At 37.3% G+C, this 19,773-nt stretch overlaps 1 protein-coding gene across 4 annotated transcripts in view; it reads left to right on the forward strand.

Annotated features, from left to right (window-relative positions):
- Positions 1–19,773, forward strand: part of LRRC28 (leucine rich repeat containing 28) — a 93,565-nt gene that overhangs the window by 19,029 nt on the left and 54,763 nt on the right. For all 4 annotated transcript variants that reach the window (XM_051628799.1, XM_051628800.1, XM_051628801.1 and 1 more), the window contains exon 6: positions 13,568–13,774. In XM_051628799.1, coding sequence (XP_051484759.1) covers positions 13,568–13,774 — 207 coding nt within the window. The remainder of the gene's footprint in view (positions 1–13,567; positions 13,775–19,773) is intronic.

Consider the following 19,773-nt stretch of genomic DNA (forward strand, 5'->3'; position numbering starts at 1 on the left):
CATTAATAGATCTAAGAGTGTCTGAGAGTAGGGTGCTGTCCATCAGTGTTTCAGACCACATTAATGTCATTTGAATTCTTTGTATCATCTGGGCAGAGATTGACCAGTAAAGGTTCCCTTTTTATGTGATAATTCTTACTGACCACAGAATCTTAGTGAAAGTTATGGTGGCATCACATGTCTGGAAAGTAACATCTCTCAGAATGATACCACTGGAATTCTAATCACTAAACTCTTATTTATTATATTGTATTACTGGTAGAAAAACATGATTTTAGACAGTAACACTATGGCAGTGTGAGGCTGTCACCTGCTCTTGCCCAATTCTTTATTTATTTCCTCTGAAGCATCAATATCCCAGATATGTGTTTCAGTGTTTTGAAACTAGTTTGTGAGAATGTACCAGTGTTGGTGTTTGTTCCCTACAATTCCATGTGAGATCCTTGTGAATGTTACCTTCATCAAACTTGCAGAATCTGGCTCCACCAGCCCTATACCATTTTTTTTTTTTAATCCCCCTAGTGTTCCTTTCCTTCTGTGAAAAGAAGTTAGTGAGAAACCTGGTGAGGTGTAGGTGAAATCAGGACGGAGGAGAAAAGAGGCAACCTAATTATTTCCAGTGGTGCTCTCAAGCTTGTTGTGCTTCTGGCTTTGCAGTGCTCCACTTGGGAAAATCAGAATCTTTGCAGGAACACGTATGTTTTCTAAGCTCTGGGCCATGGGCTTTCCCCCTTGTAGCTGTCCCCCTCAAGGGCTTTTGGGTAGGAGATAAGGGGAGTTGTGCCAGGATGAAGGAGTTTGAGTGCTGTTTCTGCTGCTGAGGTACTTGGAGGATTCGTGCATTCCTGAGAGTATGGGAGCAGATTTAACCGGATTTGGTATTGTTAAGAGGTTTGGTACTGCCTCTTGAATCCTGGCTCACTACAGTCCTTGATTTCTCAAGTTTCTGTAAGCCTTGTTTCTCCAGGGGTTTGCCTCTTGTATGTGGGGTTTGAACAGGTATTTTGAAGATGTTCAGAGTGCTTTAAGTAATCATGACAAGCATTCGTATGAAGCTTAAAACTTTATGGAGATGTTGGAGATCTTACAGCTACCATGCTTCTGCAGTTGTATTTCTTGCATATTCTTATGCCTTTTTATTAAAAAAGAACTCTTGCATACAACTCATTTCAACACTTAGTTAAACAGAAAATTGCATAATATTTTTCTAGTAAACTCCATTTGTGATTTCTCAGTAAATTGTTAAAATAGAGATTTAAAAAATAATAATAAACTGTCTCACATGTCCAAGTTACTTCTAAACTTTGCTTTAAAAAGCCAGCCAGTCACATGGCTTATGCAAAATATTAAATGGAAATAAGCTTAAAATGAAATAGTGATTTCAGTGCCAGAGTGAGAAAAGGTCTTCAGATGAAAATGAAATCAGTAATAGGGCAGCATGGAAATGTTACTACCACGTACAAGTAGTTCATACAGTAATGTACAAAGTAATCTTTCAAACAGAAAGACAGAAGAAATGACAACCCGAATTTTCTAGGGTATATGAGAAGAGAGCCCTGATGGAATTAATCTACCCTGCTCTATGCTCCACTCCTGCAATCATTAGAGCTGCCACTTGGGAACCAAGGGCTTCTGGAAGAAAGTCTCTTGACCTTTGAATTTACTCCCAATGACACGCTGAGCCGGAGGCCACAAGACAAAAGTGGGAAGTTTATGCAGCAATATATAACTTTCAAGAACATTAAGTTGTCATTGCTGCTTTGATCAGTGATAGAGTATACTTTGATAAAACTCAGATAAAGGGCTTCAGGCTGTAGCATCAAAACAATGTATTCTGTTCCTTTTAGTTTGAAAAATGTATTACTACAGTCTGTTTTTAAAAAGTGGAATGTGCTTGTGGAAACTGATTTGATCTGGCACACAGACCTAAATAATGAAGGTCAAGTAGAATAACTTGGGTTTTGTTTTGATTAATTGAAAACTTAGGTTTGAGATTTATGGAGAGGACTCATTGTGACATAGTTATATACCACAGAAAAAAACAACTTGAAAGTGGCCACAGTTGTGTTTGAATTCAGTAATTATTCCATTTGTGGTGTTAGATTTATCTGCATTTATTGACTGCATGGCAGAGGAGAGGAAGAAATTGAGGGTCTTTGGTTGCTTTGGTGAGTCTTATTCCTGTGGAATTGAATCTAGGATGTAGAAAAACAGGCTATCAGCCTTTTAATTTTATAGGTATGTAATTCTGTGTTGTAGTCTTGCTCTGATTGTTTGAAGGTGTCAGGTATAGAAATGTATGTGGAAATCCATAAAGACAATAAAAACTAATATTCCTAGTTGCCTTCTTGTTGTTTATTACCTCTATGGGCTCTAAAGCTCTGTAGATCATTACTCCATTCATAGCTCTGGCAAATCCCCGGCAAATCCCCCTCTACTCTCCCCAGATTCTTGGTGACATCTCTGATAATCTTCATAACTGAGCAGGTATGATGCTTCAGTGCTTGTCTGGCTGATTTGCTGTGCAACTGTCTTCAGTACTGTTCAAAATTAATGCAATTCCTGTTGTATTTATTACAATAGAATACTTGGATTGATGTTACAATATTGTGGGGAGTTTTTGCTTTTGTACTTAAAAATCTAAACAAAAAAGGAATCTTTAGCATTTTGCAATTTTATTCTTACATAGGGAGCTATATTAAAATAAAATTTGTGTAAGTTACTGTAACTTTTTTCAAGGTGTCATTCCCTTCCTTTTGGAGCTTCTTCCCCCAACATGTTGAATCCTCTGCTGGGAGCACAGAAAAGCCTCTTTGAAATTGGAGAGAGGGGTTTTTCCATGTTCTTGGCTGGCAACAGTGACCTTTGCTTGGGGCTGACATGAGCGGATTCTCCTTCTTGCGCAATGCGTGTATTAGCCTGTCTTGGCTTTATGAGAGCAAGAAAATGGGCCTTCTAGTAAGTCTCTTTCCTATGATTGTCTTTTCTTATGAAAATCATCACTTATTTTTGAGAGTTAACGTACTCTGAGAAATTAAACTGAACCTGAGTGATCACACAGTGTCTAATATCAGACTGGCTTCCTAAGCAAGGGAATTTCAGAAAAAGTTGGTTTATAACTCATCTGTCAGCACCGAGTTCTTCTGCTGATGAGTCTGATACTAATGATGTGACTTTACTGCTAGCCTGGTTCAAGGCACATGTGATATATATATGAAGTTCACTTTTGAAACTTCAGAACAGATGCTCTTTAAAGTATTTGTTCAAGTCTTTCTTTTTAGAAACGTTACCCAAAAGCAAAACTGAACTAAAAGGATTTTTTAAGGTGCTCCGGGCCTCTCTCATAAACATTTGCCGATAGCTGTTGACATGGGTGGAGGCAGATGTGTATTGACAAGGCTGAGACTAAACCTCCAAGATGGAGAGTTGGATGTATGCTGAGAAAGATGTGTTTCATATACAAATAGTGTTTGTGTTTCTGCAGCATGAAGACTTCTTTAATATAGACAATCTGTTCAGTAGTGTTTAGTCAGGGTTTCAAAGAACCTCAGCTTTGAACAGATATTAAACTGTGGGTCTTTTTTCTCTGACATTTTTCATCGGTTTGTAAATGTGTGAAAAAGGAAATGGTAGTAGTAACTGCTGTGCCAATTTCAGGTTTACATTAGAAATGCCTTGCTAGTGTCAGTGTGCTGTGCTGCCAAAGGCCTCTAACTTGGTTTTGCTGCTCTGACTTTTTATCAGTAGGGTCCAAAGCAAAGATAAATGGAGCCGTACAGGCAAAATCAGCTTTTCAGGAGGATTATGTCTGTGCTGGCTGACTTTACCAAGATTGTTTTAATATGTCACATTGATGACAAGAAAAAAAATAGCTCTTGAAGCTTAGTTTTTGTAATTTTTAGGGTTGGGTGTTAAAGGTTAACTTCTTTTCCCCTAAAACTCTTTAAGTCTGTAAATAGTTATTTATGAATGTACTTATGTCTCTTTGGTTCCCTTGTGTTTTTTTTCTTTCCCTAAGTCCTCTGTAACTTATGTACAGTGATTAGCTGTATTAACGGGTAGGTGATTTTACTTGTGCATTAAGCAAATGCAATTTACTAGTAGGACTTTTGAGTGCTTAAGGAAGCTTGGAGAACAAAGTCATTCAGACTTTGAAAGTGAACAAACACAAATTGTTAGTGCTGTGCAACAGAAGAACTTAAGGATGTATTGATTTCCTTTTTGACCTTGCTGGCCAAATATAATTTTATTCTATACATACCATTGTGAGAGTTAAAATACTACTTGTTATTGACATCCTTGTTTTTACTCAACTAGTTTATTAAAAAAATTGAGACAAAATAAAATGCATCATTTACTGACACTAAATCTAAATGGAAAAAGCTTTTAAAGAGAATTGTGTAGAACTGGAGGTATTATGTGAGATTAACTTTCCTGTGGTTCACATCACACACGCAGAGTTCGTACCTGTATTTCAGTTATCTTAATTTTATTGCAGTGTTATTTAAAATAAAGGCCCATGTTTAACATAGCGTTGTCCAAATCTGCATTAAATTGTTATTCTTTATGGCAGGCTTTGATACCAAGCAACTGCAAGTATACTCCAGTTGGTAATTATTTAATGTTTGAGAGCTTTATGGGCTGAGACTAGTTATTTGTGCAGCTAAAGGAATGCAATTCAGAATGACTATGGGGGGGAGGGGGGGATTGGAATAGAGTTGCAAGCTTTACTTGTCTACTTTGTGCTGATTTGAGAAACTAAACAGCAGTATCTTCCACTGATTAAGATGAATCTTGCAGTTGCTCTCAGCATTTTGAAAATCACAACATTGCTAGTGCTGTTTGAAGTCAGATGTCTTCTTTTTTTGGTGATAATCTTAGCTAGAAGCTGTTAGTAGTTGTTCCAAACCATTTTCGCAGTAGTAGCTCTTGCCTGTCCTTCTCAATGGGTGAACTGGCCATTTTGCTGGGTGGCCACACAGACACTGGCTGGGCAAGTGGAGCAAGAGAGGCTCCTGTTACTGCTGCTAGAAAAGGGCATCTGAGAAAGATTCACCTCTATTACAGTGGGAATATTTCCTATGAATGTATAGCCAGTCCATGCCTGTAATTACTGTTGCAATTTGTAGTAACTTCCATTGACCTGGAAGAACTCTTTTATTTCATAGGACTTCAGGTAAGACATTCCCATCTGTTAACATTCCTTTGAAAAACAAATATGGCAACTCCACTGCTGTAAGCATGATGCCAAACTGAAAATGTTCCTCTGATTCTTTTCATTTTCCTCATACCACTCAAATCCATAGCTGTGTTTTCTTGTTACAGAGTTTACCTTCAGGGAAGGGGCCTCTCTGGTACCTCCCAGTAGTAAGGAGCATAGCTTGGCCTGATACAACGTAATACTTTTCCACTGAAAGATGAAAATCTAACTTGGACCTATTGCATTTGTTACTTACTATTATTTAGTGACTTCTTGGAGAGGAAGAAAAAAAAAAGAACCCGAGTAACCTCAAGAAAAGGAAAAAATGTGTCTCTCCAGTTGGTTGGAAACAGTTGATAGCAACAGTCACAACAGATAGAGGTTTGCTTGGATTATTTAGACACTAGTGTGGTAACGGGTTCGGAGCTACTAATCTGTGTTTGTCAGAGACCAGTCGGTTGTGTTGATCTGAAGTTTTTCACTTCAAGAAGAAAGGAAAAAGCTGTCCTACAATTTATGGCCAGGTCTGGCCCTGTCTTTATGGCTTCCTGAATCATCCTTAATCTCTCTTCAGGATGCTCATTTTGTTTTCCTTAATTTTAGGTGATTACTGCTTTGTTGTGCTTAATCGATGCAGGGTGCTTGAGTAGCCATCTCGAGCTGGCTGGCACCTGAAGTTCAAATTATTAGCTCTTTATTTAATGCACACAGATTTTCTGGAAGGCTTTCCCCCTTTCTTACCATGTAGTGATATTAGTGCACAGTGAATTGTAGGTAATGTGCAGTAAAGATGGTAAGATATAAACGAAGTAAGAGGGACAGAAGAGGTCTTGTGCTTTATTCATGTCACATTTGTTTATGTTCATACCACCCAGGAACACCCAGAAAAGCAGAAACAGCTGCTCCTCAAAGGAAAAACAACAGCAAAAATACATCACTTCCTAAATAAGAGACTTCTCTTTTAGGTGCTAGCAGAATTTTTCATTCAACATACTTGACATACATTGTGTCTCTCTGCACTTCATTTTTGCTCTTCTATCCAAAATTTAGGATATAATTTAATAAAATAATAGAATAATATTAATGTATTAATTTCTGATCTTACTTGTGTAGCAATAGTACCTTGCTGTGTGGCAGTAAAGTACTAGGCAGAGTACACTAGAACAAAATGAAAGGATAGGTTGTCTTCTAAAAAACCCTAAACTGAACAAACAAACAAAAAAACCCGAAACCAACCCAAAAAAACAGCAAACCTGATCATTCCGTGGCCTTGAGTTACCTTTGTGCATAAACAGTTTTTCCCCTCCCTTTCTGCCTTGCCATTTCACCCATCTTTTTCACTTTTCTCATGTCTGTTAATTTCTGGTATTTTAATATCGATTTGTTCTAACTGTTCTTATTGAGACCATCAAATTAGGGAAGAAAATGGAATTTCAGACCTGCATTGAGGGGAAATAAGGAGCACAACCTAATAACCAGTTTGGATCTGTGCTCTCTGGTGTTGATGCTGGGGGAGGCTCAGAGTGTTGGGCTTATCAAATGTAGAATGCTGCCAGTTGTGTTCATTGAAGCTTAATTAGGGCAAAAGATGGGGAACCACTGACCTTTAGAAGAGTTTGACTTAATGAGACCCTCATGCCTGGTGTCTATTTTCAAGCCACTTTTAGCTGAACTAAAATTATTGTTTAGCAAGATTGGACTTTAGAAAGCCACTTTTCTCACCTTTGCTTGTGAATGATGGCACAAAATAAATAAGGTTTGGTACTAAATTTGTGTGTGACATTTAGTAAGGTTGAGAAAAAAAATTCTATTTGGGTATGTTCAGTGGAAGTATATATTTTTCACTTGGTTTTGGGTTTTGTCTGCTGCTTAAATGTTTTGGAGGAGAGTCAATATAGTTTATGGTTGAAGTAGGTGAAACTGGGAATATCTTTTAAGTGTTACTTAATTACTATGTTCATTCACAAAAACAGTCCTGCCCCAGAAAACCTGTTTCCCTGTTTTTTCTAGCCAGGATATGTGTGTGAGATGTAACCATAAGTATTGCTTAAAAAGTTAATAGATTCAAGTTTGATCACTTGGGTTGGACTATTTTTTTTTTTTCATAGAATTTTTATGGGCTTGAACTCGTATTCAGCACCTTATTTGAAAACAGGTTATTTGTAAAATAGCTGCTGCAGTATCATGTCTCTTCCAGTCCCTCTTTTTTTTAATCCTTAAAATATTGAGCAAATATTAGCATGTGGAAAAATACAAGGAAAAATCATCTTCAGGTCAGTTAGGCTTGAGAAACAGAACATCTTTAACAATACAGTCACAGATCTACATCCAGCAGTGTCAGAATGTAAATGTGATTCAATTTGCCTCCCCTTTTCTCTGTCCTTAAGTCTAATGATGCCAATTTTCAGTTATGGTCAAACTTCCTTGTTTGAAGGTGGCACAGGTCTATCGTAAGTGCCAATTTGTGCTAGGAAAATTAATTTTTATAGGCTATAAAATGTGAGCTGTGTGGTAGGACAGTAAATGTAATGTAATATATAATAGGCTATGTAATTTGTTGTAACCATCTTAAAATCTATTTAAGTTCTCCTGAGACATGCCAGAGCAGATCTAGAGGAGATCTTTTCCATCAAGCTCTTAGTGATTTAAACTTATATTTCCCATCCATTACAGTTTTAAACTGATAATAGTGTCACAATTGAAATTCACAGGCATCTGTAGAGACTTGCATATTTTTCTAATGGGACAGGTAATAAATTTTGTAAGTATGAAAGACTTCAAACATCTTTCACTCACCATTGCATGATTTTACAGGCCTAATAGGAAAGTGCATCTTTTACTCAGGTTCATGGAAGTTGATTAAAACATTATTTCAAGGGTTCCACTTCTAGCACCTACTGTTCCTTTCCTGAAGCAACCAACTTTATTTTTAGACCCCAGGATAAAGAGGGATCACTGGGTGCATGAAGTCCAGTGAGTGCTTCACAATCGCAGCCAGTCATCCCAGCCCTTAATTTTGCAAGGATTCTTAAGAACATGGCCCTCTGGCTGCCACAAGCTGGAAAGCATCATTCCATGGTATATAGCAAAGATTTTTAGTAGAGTGCTGCAGCCTGGGAACAGCTGCATGCTGCTGGCATTGCAGGGTGGATGGCAGACAAGAGGATCTCCTCTGTGTTGGAACCCTTTGGTGGCAGGGTGATAGATGTAAATGTTTGTATGATAACAGCAAGGTCTTAGTCACATACAGTACAAAGGTCTATTAACATACTTTCTTGCTTCTAATACAGTGCTGGCTATATATAGAAGTGGCATTAGTTGATTTCACTGGTGGCTCATTATCCTTAGGTGTTGAATCTGCCAGTCCTTCCCTTCATTGTTTCAAGCAGAGGCCTGACTTGCAGCACCTTCTTACCATGCTTGTTTTCTGTTTCATTCTGTATCAATCACTTTAACAGTTAAAGTTTTTCTTCTTCCTGTATGATAATTTGGTTCTTTATCACATTAGCAGTACTTTAAACGTTTGTGTTGACAGCAAAAAAAAACCCCAGTATTTCTTTTCACCCAGGTAGAAAATGGAAGTTCTAAACAAAGTAGACCCTTGAGGAGCACCACCACTGGGTTTCTCCAATGCCAGTCATTAGCCATGAGATGTGATACTCATGTGTTACCATTAACCAACAAATTTCATCAAGGAAAGATAAGCCAGTATAACATTATTTACATTTGGAAAGCTCTGGGTTGCCTTTTCATTCTGCTTTCTATTGATGTTCCACTCTGTGTTGCCCTTAGAACAGTTGTAACAAGACACTGAAGAGAGCTGAGTTGACATTAACAGGGCTTTTCTGAACACAGGCTCGAGATTTCTTCTCTAACTCTGGACTGCTATCCCAGATGAGGTCTTATTCATTGAGAATCCTAGTGCCTGAGCTTACAGTTTTTACATATAACCCATTTTTTTCAGTATTCTGGGATGGAATTTTTTTAAGCAGCCTCATTTCATTTTAGTAATGAATGTGGTAAGTTTCAGGGCTTTGTCCTTGTTCCCATGAGGCATTTTGTCTCTGTCCTCATACACAACATTATTCTCACAGGAAAAAATGATGCACAAAGCTAATTTAATATTTGGTTTGTCCTCCTAATTTCTACCCCTTGTTGACACCAGTTCTTAATTTCTTGCTATTTCTTCTTGAGAAACCTTTTGTTTGTCTGTGAGTTACTGTTTTCCTGGCCTCCTGGCAGTTTTCATGTAAATTCTGTGGCCTGACTTCGAAGTGCCAGCTCTCTTTGCTGATCAGTCCCTTTTTCCATTCCTTGTAGGTTCTCTGCTTTCTCTTAATATCCTGCTTTGAGGTGCATTGTCATGCAGGTACGTCGGTAGATCTTTCCTGTCCCCTTTTTTCCTTTACTTGGATGGAAAGACTCAGATAGCATTTGATTTAAAGTAAATCCATGCCTTCCATGCACTCATATCCAATTGCGTATGTGTTTCATATATCTTTGGATAAAATTTTGGGTTATGGCCCAAAAGGGAAAGTTGGGATTGCTCTTGAAATGTAAAGAAAACTTAGTTATTTTTGAGTTAGGCAGCTGGTGAGGCCTGTACCTCTAGAAGGTTAAGAAAGTTTGAATTGCCTTTGGCAATTATTATACATTGTATAGGCTGCTTACTTCCAGATGGTTTTTCTCCTTCATGAAAAACCATGGGAATTAATTTTAAAAACGCATTTTAGACCACCTGAATCAGAAATAGTTCTGTGTTTTGTTTGTTTGTTTGTTTTTTGGGGGGGTTGTTGTGGGTTTTTTTCCCTTTGATGCTAAGTATCTTTCCACAAATACAGTCACTTTTGTTAGAAGGTCAATAATTTTGGAAATTTCCTGAAATCCTTTTAAGGTTTCACTTTTTCTTTTTAAGAAGGTATGCTGCTGTCTCCTTTCTCATTGTGTTGAGAGACAAGACTATTTGGCACAATTTATTTTAGAAAACCCAAAAACATATGACGACAGTTCACTTGTTCCTTTCTCCAAGTGGTTGGGAGAGCTATTACCACGAATGCAAAGGATGCTTTTTGGAGCCACAGCGGGTCTTCATATTATCAAGGTTAAAAAAGATTAATTAATTACTCAATCACTGGCAGTTTTAGAATAGAGTCTGGAGTATTTATGTGTATGCCTGTGTCACTGAAACTACTTTCAGAAGGCTGGACTCTGGGTAGAAGCCTGCAGTTAAGTTTCTGTCAAGTAGGGTAGTGTGTGGATTTACAGTCTGTCAGCCACTTTGTGTGTACTACCCTGTGAACACATTTGTACCATATGGCCAAGCCACAGAATTGCCCAGCTCCATGTGAAGGCAGGAATCCATGTAGATGGATACAGCTGAAACACTTGGGTCCAAGAACCGACGCAGGGCTTGGGTCTTTCTGAGTTACAAGTTTAGCAGAGGTACTGAAGACTTTTTTCTGGCTTCTCATATTAAAATGGGGCTCAATGCTCTGCCATGTTGATATTGATGGTGTTAATCCTAGAGCTGATACACATTTTAAATTATACATTCATTAATTTAAATGGAATTGGAACTCCTCAGTGTATTTTAATGGTGATGTATATGATGCTTGTCTCTCTTATCCTTAGGTTTGGGGGGAAATATCTGAACAGAAGTCCCTTTGTCAGTTCTTTTTATTTTGGAATAGCTATTTTTGCCTGAAATATCAAAAGTTCATCTCTCATATGTGTCTTTAGTGCTTGATGAGGTAACAGCAAGAGAGGGATTTTTAAGTCTTTCACTGTGTTTGTTAGCCAAGGCATCCTTTAGTATTTATGTTGCAAGTTTTTTACAGCGTGGATGATAGTACTTAGTAACTAAAAGCTCAAAAAACTTATTAATGGACTGTTTATATTTTGTGTTATTCCTCTTTACTGCTTTCCTTTGCTTTAATGAGATTGAAGCTAATTTAGTGTCATTAGTAAATGTCTGAGCATGTTCTTCAAAATGAGCTCTCAATACTGTGGTGGGGAGTCTGGGGTTTATTTCTGTAGTCTGATGGCACTTTAAGTTGTTTGGTTTACTTACTAACTTCATCATGGGTCTGGGGGGGTTTCTGTAACATATGGCACTATATGTTGAAAGTGGATGTTTGCATCTGGTATGCATTGGAAGATTAAGGTAGAGAGGATGAAGTTTTGGGCAAGTATGTGTTTTTTGGATGAAGGATAAAGAGAGAATACTTTTATTTCCTCTTAGATTTGAAACATATCATTCTAGCAATGCCTTTGAAACTCTGCCAGCTTTGCCAACCATAACGTTTATGGGATCTTGGACCTAAACTGAATTAGAAAACTGTTTTTAGTGGCAGAGAAAAAGGTTAGTGCATGAAAATAGCTAGGCCTATTATCAACTGCATGTGGTCAGTGGTTTGGCCGAATGTAGGTGGCTCTTTTCCTGTCACTGTTTTCAAGCATATGGCTTTGTTTGTGATGAATATAAAACTTAAAAATGAGCTGTACTGCAGTTCTTTTGCACAGTAGTCTTTTGCTCTTTAGTAGTGATTATTTTGCTTTTGTCATTCATCTTCAATCTTGTAGTAGAAAAAAAGCTTTTTAAATAAAGCTTATTATTCCTGTTGTCATCAAAACTAAGAGGTTTGAAGAATGTGGTCATCTGCATGTAGCAGCTGCTTCTGTCAGTACTGGTTCATAAACGGATGCATATACTATGTAGCTGATTCTTTCTTGTATTTAATGCTGGGATTGTTTGCAGTGGGCAGAAATGCCTTTTAAGTGTGCACATGCATTTTGTTTAATTAGTAGTTCTTTGAAAATCCCTTAACTTATATGACTTCTTTTTTTCTCCTTTGCATGTTTTCAGTCTTGAAAATAACGTTGATAGCAGCTTTTTTCAAGGTCAGCTTCAGATTTGCCATTTCTTTTTCCACCTGTGTAGAACATAGCTTGAAATTAACCTAGTGTTTAGTTTTCTTTTTTGGGTGTAGTACATAAGGTGCTAGCTCAGAGCTCGGGGAGTAGTCAATGTTCTAGCTCCTGCTGCAGAGAGAGCTGCAGGGCACAACAGGTTCTCTTTAGCTTTAAGTTTGTGTTATCCTATTTATATCTTTTAAAAAAATCTGGGTGATAGAGCTGTAAGTTGTGCAGATTGTGGATTGTGTAGATTGTCTGGTCTTTTCAGTGTAGAAGATTCTAGTGAATCTTGTTTTAGCAGCTATCAGATGCAAGAGCTGGTTTCATTCAGCTGAGAGCAAAGTACATTTAGTTCTGCATGAAGCTGACAACTGCAGTAAGAACTGGGAGCACCAAGCACTTCATGTGTTGGTTCCATTGCTGTAAAGTATTGAAAAGCAAAGCAAATTTTTTTACAGTTTCCTCATGGTTTGGGGATAACAATTTACAGAATTACCCAATTTTTAGAGTAACTGTAAAAGAATAACTTAATACAGTGAGATAACCTGTAGAGCTGCTTAATATATTTGTCAGTCAGTCCTTAGGGAAGTGCATCCTGGTCCCATGGGCCAGGCTTAAGGAAAATCTTTGTGTTGCACAATTGAGGCTACTTGTGTGATCATGTGTTTCAGACTTTAAAGAACATGGTTTGCTACCTGTATTTAAAAAATGTACAATATTATTTAAAGCACAAAATGTACTTGAAAAAGTCTTAAAATGATAAAAAATAAAATATCTAGAAACTGTAATTATTACAACTATAGGTTAGAACTTACTGTAGTATCTTCCTACAACAGAACATGACAATTTAACTTACAGGTTATTAAGAAATTTCTTTTCTAATTCAAACTAGGTCTTTTGAATTGTGTTATGAAGTCAGAACTGTTGTTCCTAAGCATTCTTGGACACTAAGCAAGAAGTGCTATGCATGCCTTTGTAAGAGAATCTTTAGTAAGGTGGCTATAAGTATTGCATCCTCAAATGGTGGGGTTTTCTTAGTAAAAAAAAAAAAATTATAATTTGAGCTTGCATCAGTTTGAGGTCATAGAAACACCCTCAATAACAACAAGCTGTGTAATGTGTTTTGCTTTGTTTGTTTGTTGTGGGTTTTTTTCTAATTTTTATTTAGGACCAGGAAACTGCTCACTGTTTTTGACAATAGTAATTGTCACAATTCAGGAATTCTCCATCTTGAGAGGTTTCATATTTAAACATCCTGCCTAACAGATACGGTTCCTCATCAAAAAGATTTTAACTATGAAGTTGCTGGAGATTATGATTATAAATTCTGAACACAGAATCTTAAGAGAGAAACAGCACAGCTAAGCCATGACCCTTGTGTTCAATTTGTGAGATATTTTTGGTGAAAACAGTGATGTTCATAATCCTCAATGCCTCCTGTTTGAATTGCAGAGGTTGGAGACCTGAGGGAGCTGCAGACACTGGACATTTCAACCAATCGTTTGATCACGTTACCAGAAAGGCTGCACATGTGCCTGTCCCTGCAGTACTTGACTGCAGACAGGAACCACCTGTGGCACGTGCCCCGTCACCTCTGCCAGCTGCCCAGCCTCAACGAGCTCTCCATGGCTGGAAACCGCCTGGCATTTTTGCCACTGGGTGAGTCACCACCGTGGTTGGGCTGGGGGATGGATCAGAAGAGACAGGAAAACAAACTTGTGTCGTCAGTCCCGGAAAGAAAAAAAGAATAAATGCAACAAGTGGTTTTCTTTGGTGGTCCTTACAAACACTGTTTGTGTAACAGTGATCATGTTGTTGGAAAATATGTTAATAAAAAAATACGCAGGTTAAGGTTTCATGGCTGTTTTCAAGCAATAGGACAGCTATCAAATTTGCTTTATTTTTAGCTGAGGGGGGGAAAAAGTTTAAATGATGTTGTGTTTAAATATAATAGTATGTAATCTGAGTTTCACCACTTTGGGTAATGGATCTATTTATGTGTGCTGGACCTGATGATTTAACTAAGATTCTCCAGCTGGAGTTCAAAACTTGCTGTGGAATCCCAGTAACTCCACATAACTTAATTTTCATCATTAGGAATGTCACTCCTGCATGATCTAGCAAAGGTTTAGTTTGTGCTGTGTAGAGGCACATGCCAAAACTTCCACAGTAGTAGCCTAGGAGAGAATTTCTGCCTTTTTATTTTTCTCAAGCCTTTCAGAGTTTGGAAGCATTGAAGCAGGTTTTCAATAGGAGGTGCAGTCAGTGTGTGGTGGCTTGTTGTGGGAAGTAGTTGTGTTGTCAATGAGTGTGGACTGTATATTCTGTTTGTGAAAAGTGAATCCTCTTCCCTGTGGTGGTTCCTTTTCAGTCCTGCCACAGGCTAATCTCTGCTGAAGTATAGACATACATGCAGATCTGTCATGTCATTTGAATAACCATTAATTTATTTTTTTTTTATAATCCAATCAGGGTTTGGTTTTAATGAGGTGATCATCACATTGAAGAAGAAGCTGAAAACTGAAGTGGCTTAAAATGAGACAATAATTTCTAAATTAATTACATGATGTAGGTTTTAGTTAATTTCTTCAGTACTAGCAATTTAGACTTTTAAAGAAGTTTAAGATCTTCCAGATTTTCTTAGCACCTTCCTTTCCAGTCATATAAGCTAAGTGCAAATAATGTCTCCAGACAGTGTTTCAGTTACGCCCCAACATATGTCATTATATAACGAGAAAACGAGTTCCAAGATGCATCATCCAGATTCCACAGTACTAACTAAAACAAGCAAAGTAACTTCCACTGTTTTGGCAAGTATTTCTAACTGCATTTCATGAGACAGGAAGTTCAGTCTTTTTAATTTTGCAAAACCAACATACTATTCAGTAAGATGAGATACGAAATATTAAAGGCTAAAAGATTTTGCTGCTTTTGCTCTAGTAGCTTATCTGTGAGTTAGCTGTGACCTGGATGAGCCATAGATCTGCTCAAGTGTTTTAAGTTCAAAAGGAGGAAATAAATCTCTAATATAATGACACACCTTCTTTTTTCTTTATTTTTAGACTCAAATTCAAAACATTCAAAAGGAACTTTTAAAATAACGGGAAACATCAAAGACTGTCAATTGACCTTGTTCAGTAGTTCTTAATAGTGACTCACTGGTGAACATTTGGAGATAATTTGCTATCTGTGGATATGAAACTGAATCATAAATCCTAGAGTTCAGAGGAAAAGAAGCACAGTATGAATGTAAATGTTTAATCCTTCCTCTGAAGAATGAGAAGGCTTCAGAGTGGTCAAGATGTGATGGAATAAAGTAGAAGAGAGGGTTTGTGCATTGAAGAGCAAAAAGATTTAATCTATCTTCAGTTGTATGGGAAAATATTTTTCTTGGAGTATTACTGAAGTTAAGGTATAATTGTAGCATTATTTCTGCTAACTGCACATGTTGGCTAGTGGTTTGTTTGTGTGTATTTTTACATCCAACTTCACTTTACTAGTTAATGACTGGGTAAGGATGTTAAATAACAGTGAAAGATGCTGTAGAAATATCTGCAAGTGATACTCAAGCAAGAATTGTTAAACAGGTTGGTTTTTTTCAGTTAGGGAGTTGAGTTGAAAAGCAGATGTTTTATTCATCTCCTGACAGACTGGGGTTTTTTTCTTTTTTATTAGACATGTCCATGTTAAAAGAAGTATGTTTGGCACATATTGCTTAATGCTTTTTCAAGTATGATTTACTTTATTTATGGTGCCTGACATCTACTATGCCAAGGAATCCATTTTTCCTCATCTAAGTATGTCCCTTGCAGCTGCCAGTAGAGCCTCTTCTTAAGTGTAATGGAAATCTGCATTTTCCTGTTCCTAGACTGATAGGTGTAAGATTTATTCCAGCAGCAGCACAGCACTTTCACAGCCCTGCGGAAGAGGTGTTAGGTAGTTTTTTGTCCTGCACCTTCTTTTAAGTTTGAGGCCATGTGCATCTTAAGGAAAAAAGTGTGAGATTATTTGTTAGTTTTACAAAATACAATAAAAATACCTGATGCCACCCTCTGACTTTCAGAAGTGGTACATAAACAAGTAGATGGGTAAACAATAATGAGTTAGTTGTTTGTTCTGCAGAATACACTTTCTTGGATATGCCAATATTTCTTAAAAATCACTGATTTTCAACTGTTTTATACTCCCTTGTGTATTCAGAGAAACAAGACTCTGTGGATAACAGCCATTGGGCCTTCCTAATAACTTTATTTTTTTAAAAATAATAAACTGGTATGTGTAAGTTGAACTGGCAACTGTGTCCTGGACAGTTGTACTCTTATTGGCAGGGTAGGTTTCATGCTTCCCTAACAAATGGTCTTAGGAATTCTGCTCTTGAATGGCAGATGATCTAATAATTTTTTTATCAGTCTTCTTAAAATATAAATTATCCTTTGATCAAAATTTAACTTTAAAATTTTACCATTAGCAAATGCTCCAATGCCTGAAAATGAATTCCATTGCAAGCAGAAACTTGAATCTGATGACATTGCAAAAATAAAAATTACTTATGTCACAAAGAGCAGATATAATTAAAATAGGCCATAAATTCTCAAGTGTACTGGCAATACAGGGGATGTTATGACAGCAGATATTCAGTGTTACATCACTTTATTGAGGGTCCATGTGTACTTTTTGTTTAGAAAATGGGTCTAGTAATTATCAGGGCCCAGTAAACAAAAGTCTTATTCTACCTCAGTATATGCTGCTTTTGTGTCCTTGCCCTCACAGTATGGTTAAAAGAGCATCAGTGCAGCCACACAAGAGCTTTTGTTCCATCTCCAGCCATGTGGAATGCATATGCCAGGGCCCTGAGGTTAAAAAAAAAAAAAAAAAAAAAAGTAAAAAAAAAAGTAGGAAAAAAAATAGAATTGGGGTTTGTTCAGGACTCATGGCATTTGGTCATTTCTGGGAGAAAGGTCTTTGATCTGGGAGACTGGAAGGAGGAAAGTGGAAATGTTTTAGACACAGTACAGTGCTTGCAAAAGCCACATGAAAACTTTCTTTGTAGCTCTAGCCTTTTCATAGATGGGCAGCTTCCTTATTTTACAGAGTTCTTCAGAAGCGTGTTTTGTAGAGAACTTTTAACAATATTTGTTGACTGATATAAGACAAAAATTAACGTGGATGGGATACAAAGAGCCTTTTTAAGTGATGATTTATTTAAATTTAATGTTATGGGTAGTGTTTGAAACTGGAAAAAATACTTTTGGGGACTAGAAGATGCTTGGTTATTTAATGCAAAGAAATTATATCAAAGGAACATTTATAGTTACAGGCTATTTGGCTTTGGGAGTTGAATTTTTCCTACTGAGATATTTTGTCTAACATCCAAAAATTTGCTTTAATTACCTAGGAAATGCAGTCAACTCAGAACTTAGAATCTAAACATAGCATAAGATAAAGACAGAGGGAAGAGATGAGATGCAGCCTAACTCCCTCCTCAGTGCATATGAAAAGAACAGCTTTAAGGCTTTTTTTGACTTGCCTGATTTTCAGCCCATTTGCATACATCTGTGTAGAAATGAGCAAGATGAGCCTCTTTTAAAAATGTTCTTCCACCCTCTAAATTAATACTTTAAACAGCAGCAGATTCAAACTACCCCAGCAGCCCACAGTTTTCTGCTCTCAGTATAATTGGCTTCTGCACCATGAGAGATGTTCTCCCAAGTGTCAGGTGTGCCATGCACATGCTGTCTGCTTTCAATTGTATTGGCTGATTCTTCTCCAGCCGTACAACGTTGTATGGTGTTACACTGCCTCAGTAGTGTATTATTTTTAATCATTGTAGGATCACAATGCTTTTTTAAATTTTTTTTCATCTAACAATATCATGGAACTTGACTAAACGCTTTTCAGCCCTGCAATACTGAGCCAAAATAAATCATCTTTTCGAGTTGTTAGCTTGTAACTTTGCACAGCAGCATCTCACAGCAGTGCCCCTCACTCAGCAGAGGTATTTGTGCTTGCTTCTTGGGGCAAGACAGTTGATAGATGCAGCAGATACCTCTGTGACCTGGGATGTCTTTGGGACGGGGTCAAAGAAGCATGTGCTGGTTGAACATGTCCCCTGATGTCCAGTGACTCTGGTTTGAACAAAGCCCAGATTATGGCCCCTGAAACCCTCATAGACAATTGCAGGGCAAGGGCCTGTATTAGAAAAAAAAACCCAACCAAACAAAAAACCCCAAAGCCCTCAGGAATTTATGTTAACATTCTTATTCCAGAAAAGGAATCTACTAATTTTCTGTTGGTTTTAGCACTTGTTCTTTATATCAAAGATTTGATAATGTAACACCCTTTGAAACTCTTCCTCAGCATCAGCTTTTCAGGTTTCTGGTGCTTGCAGCTGCCATTCAAGTAGGTAACAGGGGAAGACGTTCAGTATATTTTAAGATGGCCAAATGTTTTGGGGCCATCCACTCATAATTTGCTTTATTGGCACTAAGCGATGTCCAGAGCTCTTCTGTACAATAAGACTATTCAATAATAAAGAAGGGATTGTATTACCTATTGTCATAGCAGGGAATGACAAGAGATCGTTACTCCAAATAGAATTTTTGAATAGAAGTATAATGGAAATTGGTTTCATTTTTATTCTGTTCTTGGCCATGATTACAAGGGACAGAAGCCGTGCTGATTTCTCTGGTTATCTTTATGCCATCCAAGGTAACAGGCAGTTGATAAAGATGAGAAGTCAGAATTAATCAATACTAGTGTTGTCTTGCAATGTGGCTGATTCAGCCAAATGCTTGTTTATCTTGCTTAGTTTCTATAACGTACTCATGAAAGTTTAAGAAGTTGAGAGGCATACAGATATTTATTTTTCCATAATGCAATTTGTCTGGGTTGCAGCTATCCCCTCCCAGGCAGAGAGGCTTTCAGACATTGTTTGCTTGGTTTGTGCTTTGTATTAAATGCATGTCTTTTCCTAACCCAATATCTTGAACAGTACAGGAGCTAGAGGTGAAATGGGCTGCCCAGCTGATGCCACATGTCACCTCTCTTGCCAGTTCAAAACTTTTAGACCATTCTTTTTAGTTCACTCTTTGGTTTGTCTTTTTAAGGATCTCCCATTAGTGTGTTTTTCACTTCTTTTGATAGTAGGCAGTTTTGCCACTGCACAGACAAGATCTTGCTGTTAAGCAAAAGTATAGTTTCTGAGAATTATTCCTAGAAGCCTAAATTTTCCATTTTAGTTTTGCTCCGTTTCCCCACTATAACTTTCTAAACAAAACAAAATTACTCCATTTCTATATGCTTCTTTCTGGATCTATGTTAAGATATTTCTAGCCTGTGAAGGTGTTGCTTAAACATGCTGTACTTCCTTCTTTGGATTGCCAGCCACTAATATTTTAACAGAGATGATGTAGGAATCACACCTTCAGATACATGGATCATTTACTTGTAGCCACAAATTTTTGTTACACAATATTCTGCAGTTTAATGCTTGTATATTTTCTTGATTTTTGTAATTTACCAGACCACACAGACCTTTTCTGAATGATTACTGGTTGTATTTGGTTATGGCTCAGGTAATCAAATCTTTTCTTGGAGAAAAGAAAGAATGGGACCAATCACATTCTTGTTTTTGTTTGTTGATGTGAGGCCAGTTAATA

Source organism: Apus apus, chromosome 10 (assembly GCF_020740795.1).
Source record: "Apus apus isolate bApuApu2 chromosome 10, bApuApu2.pri.cur, whole genome shotgun sequence".
NCBI classification, from domain to species: domain Eukaryota; kingdom Metazoa; phylum Chordata; class Aves; order Apodiformes; family Apodidae; genus Apus; species Apus apus.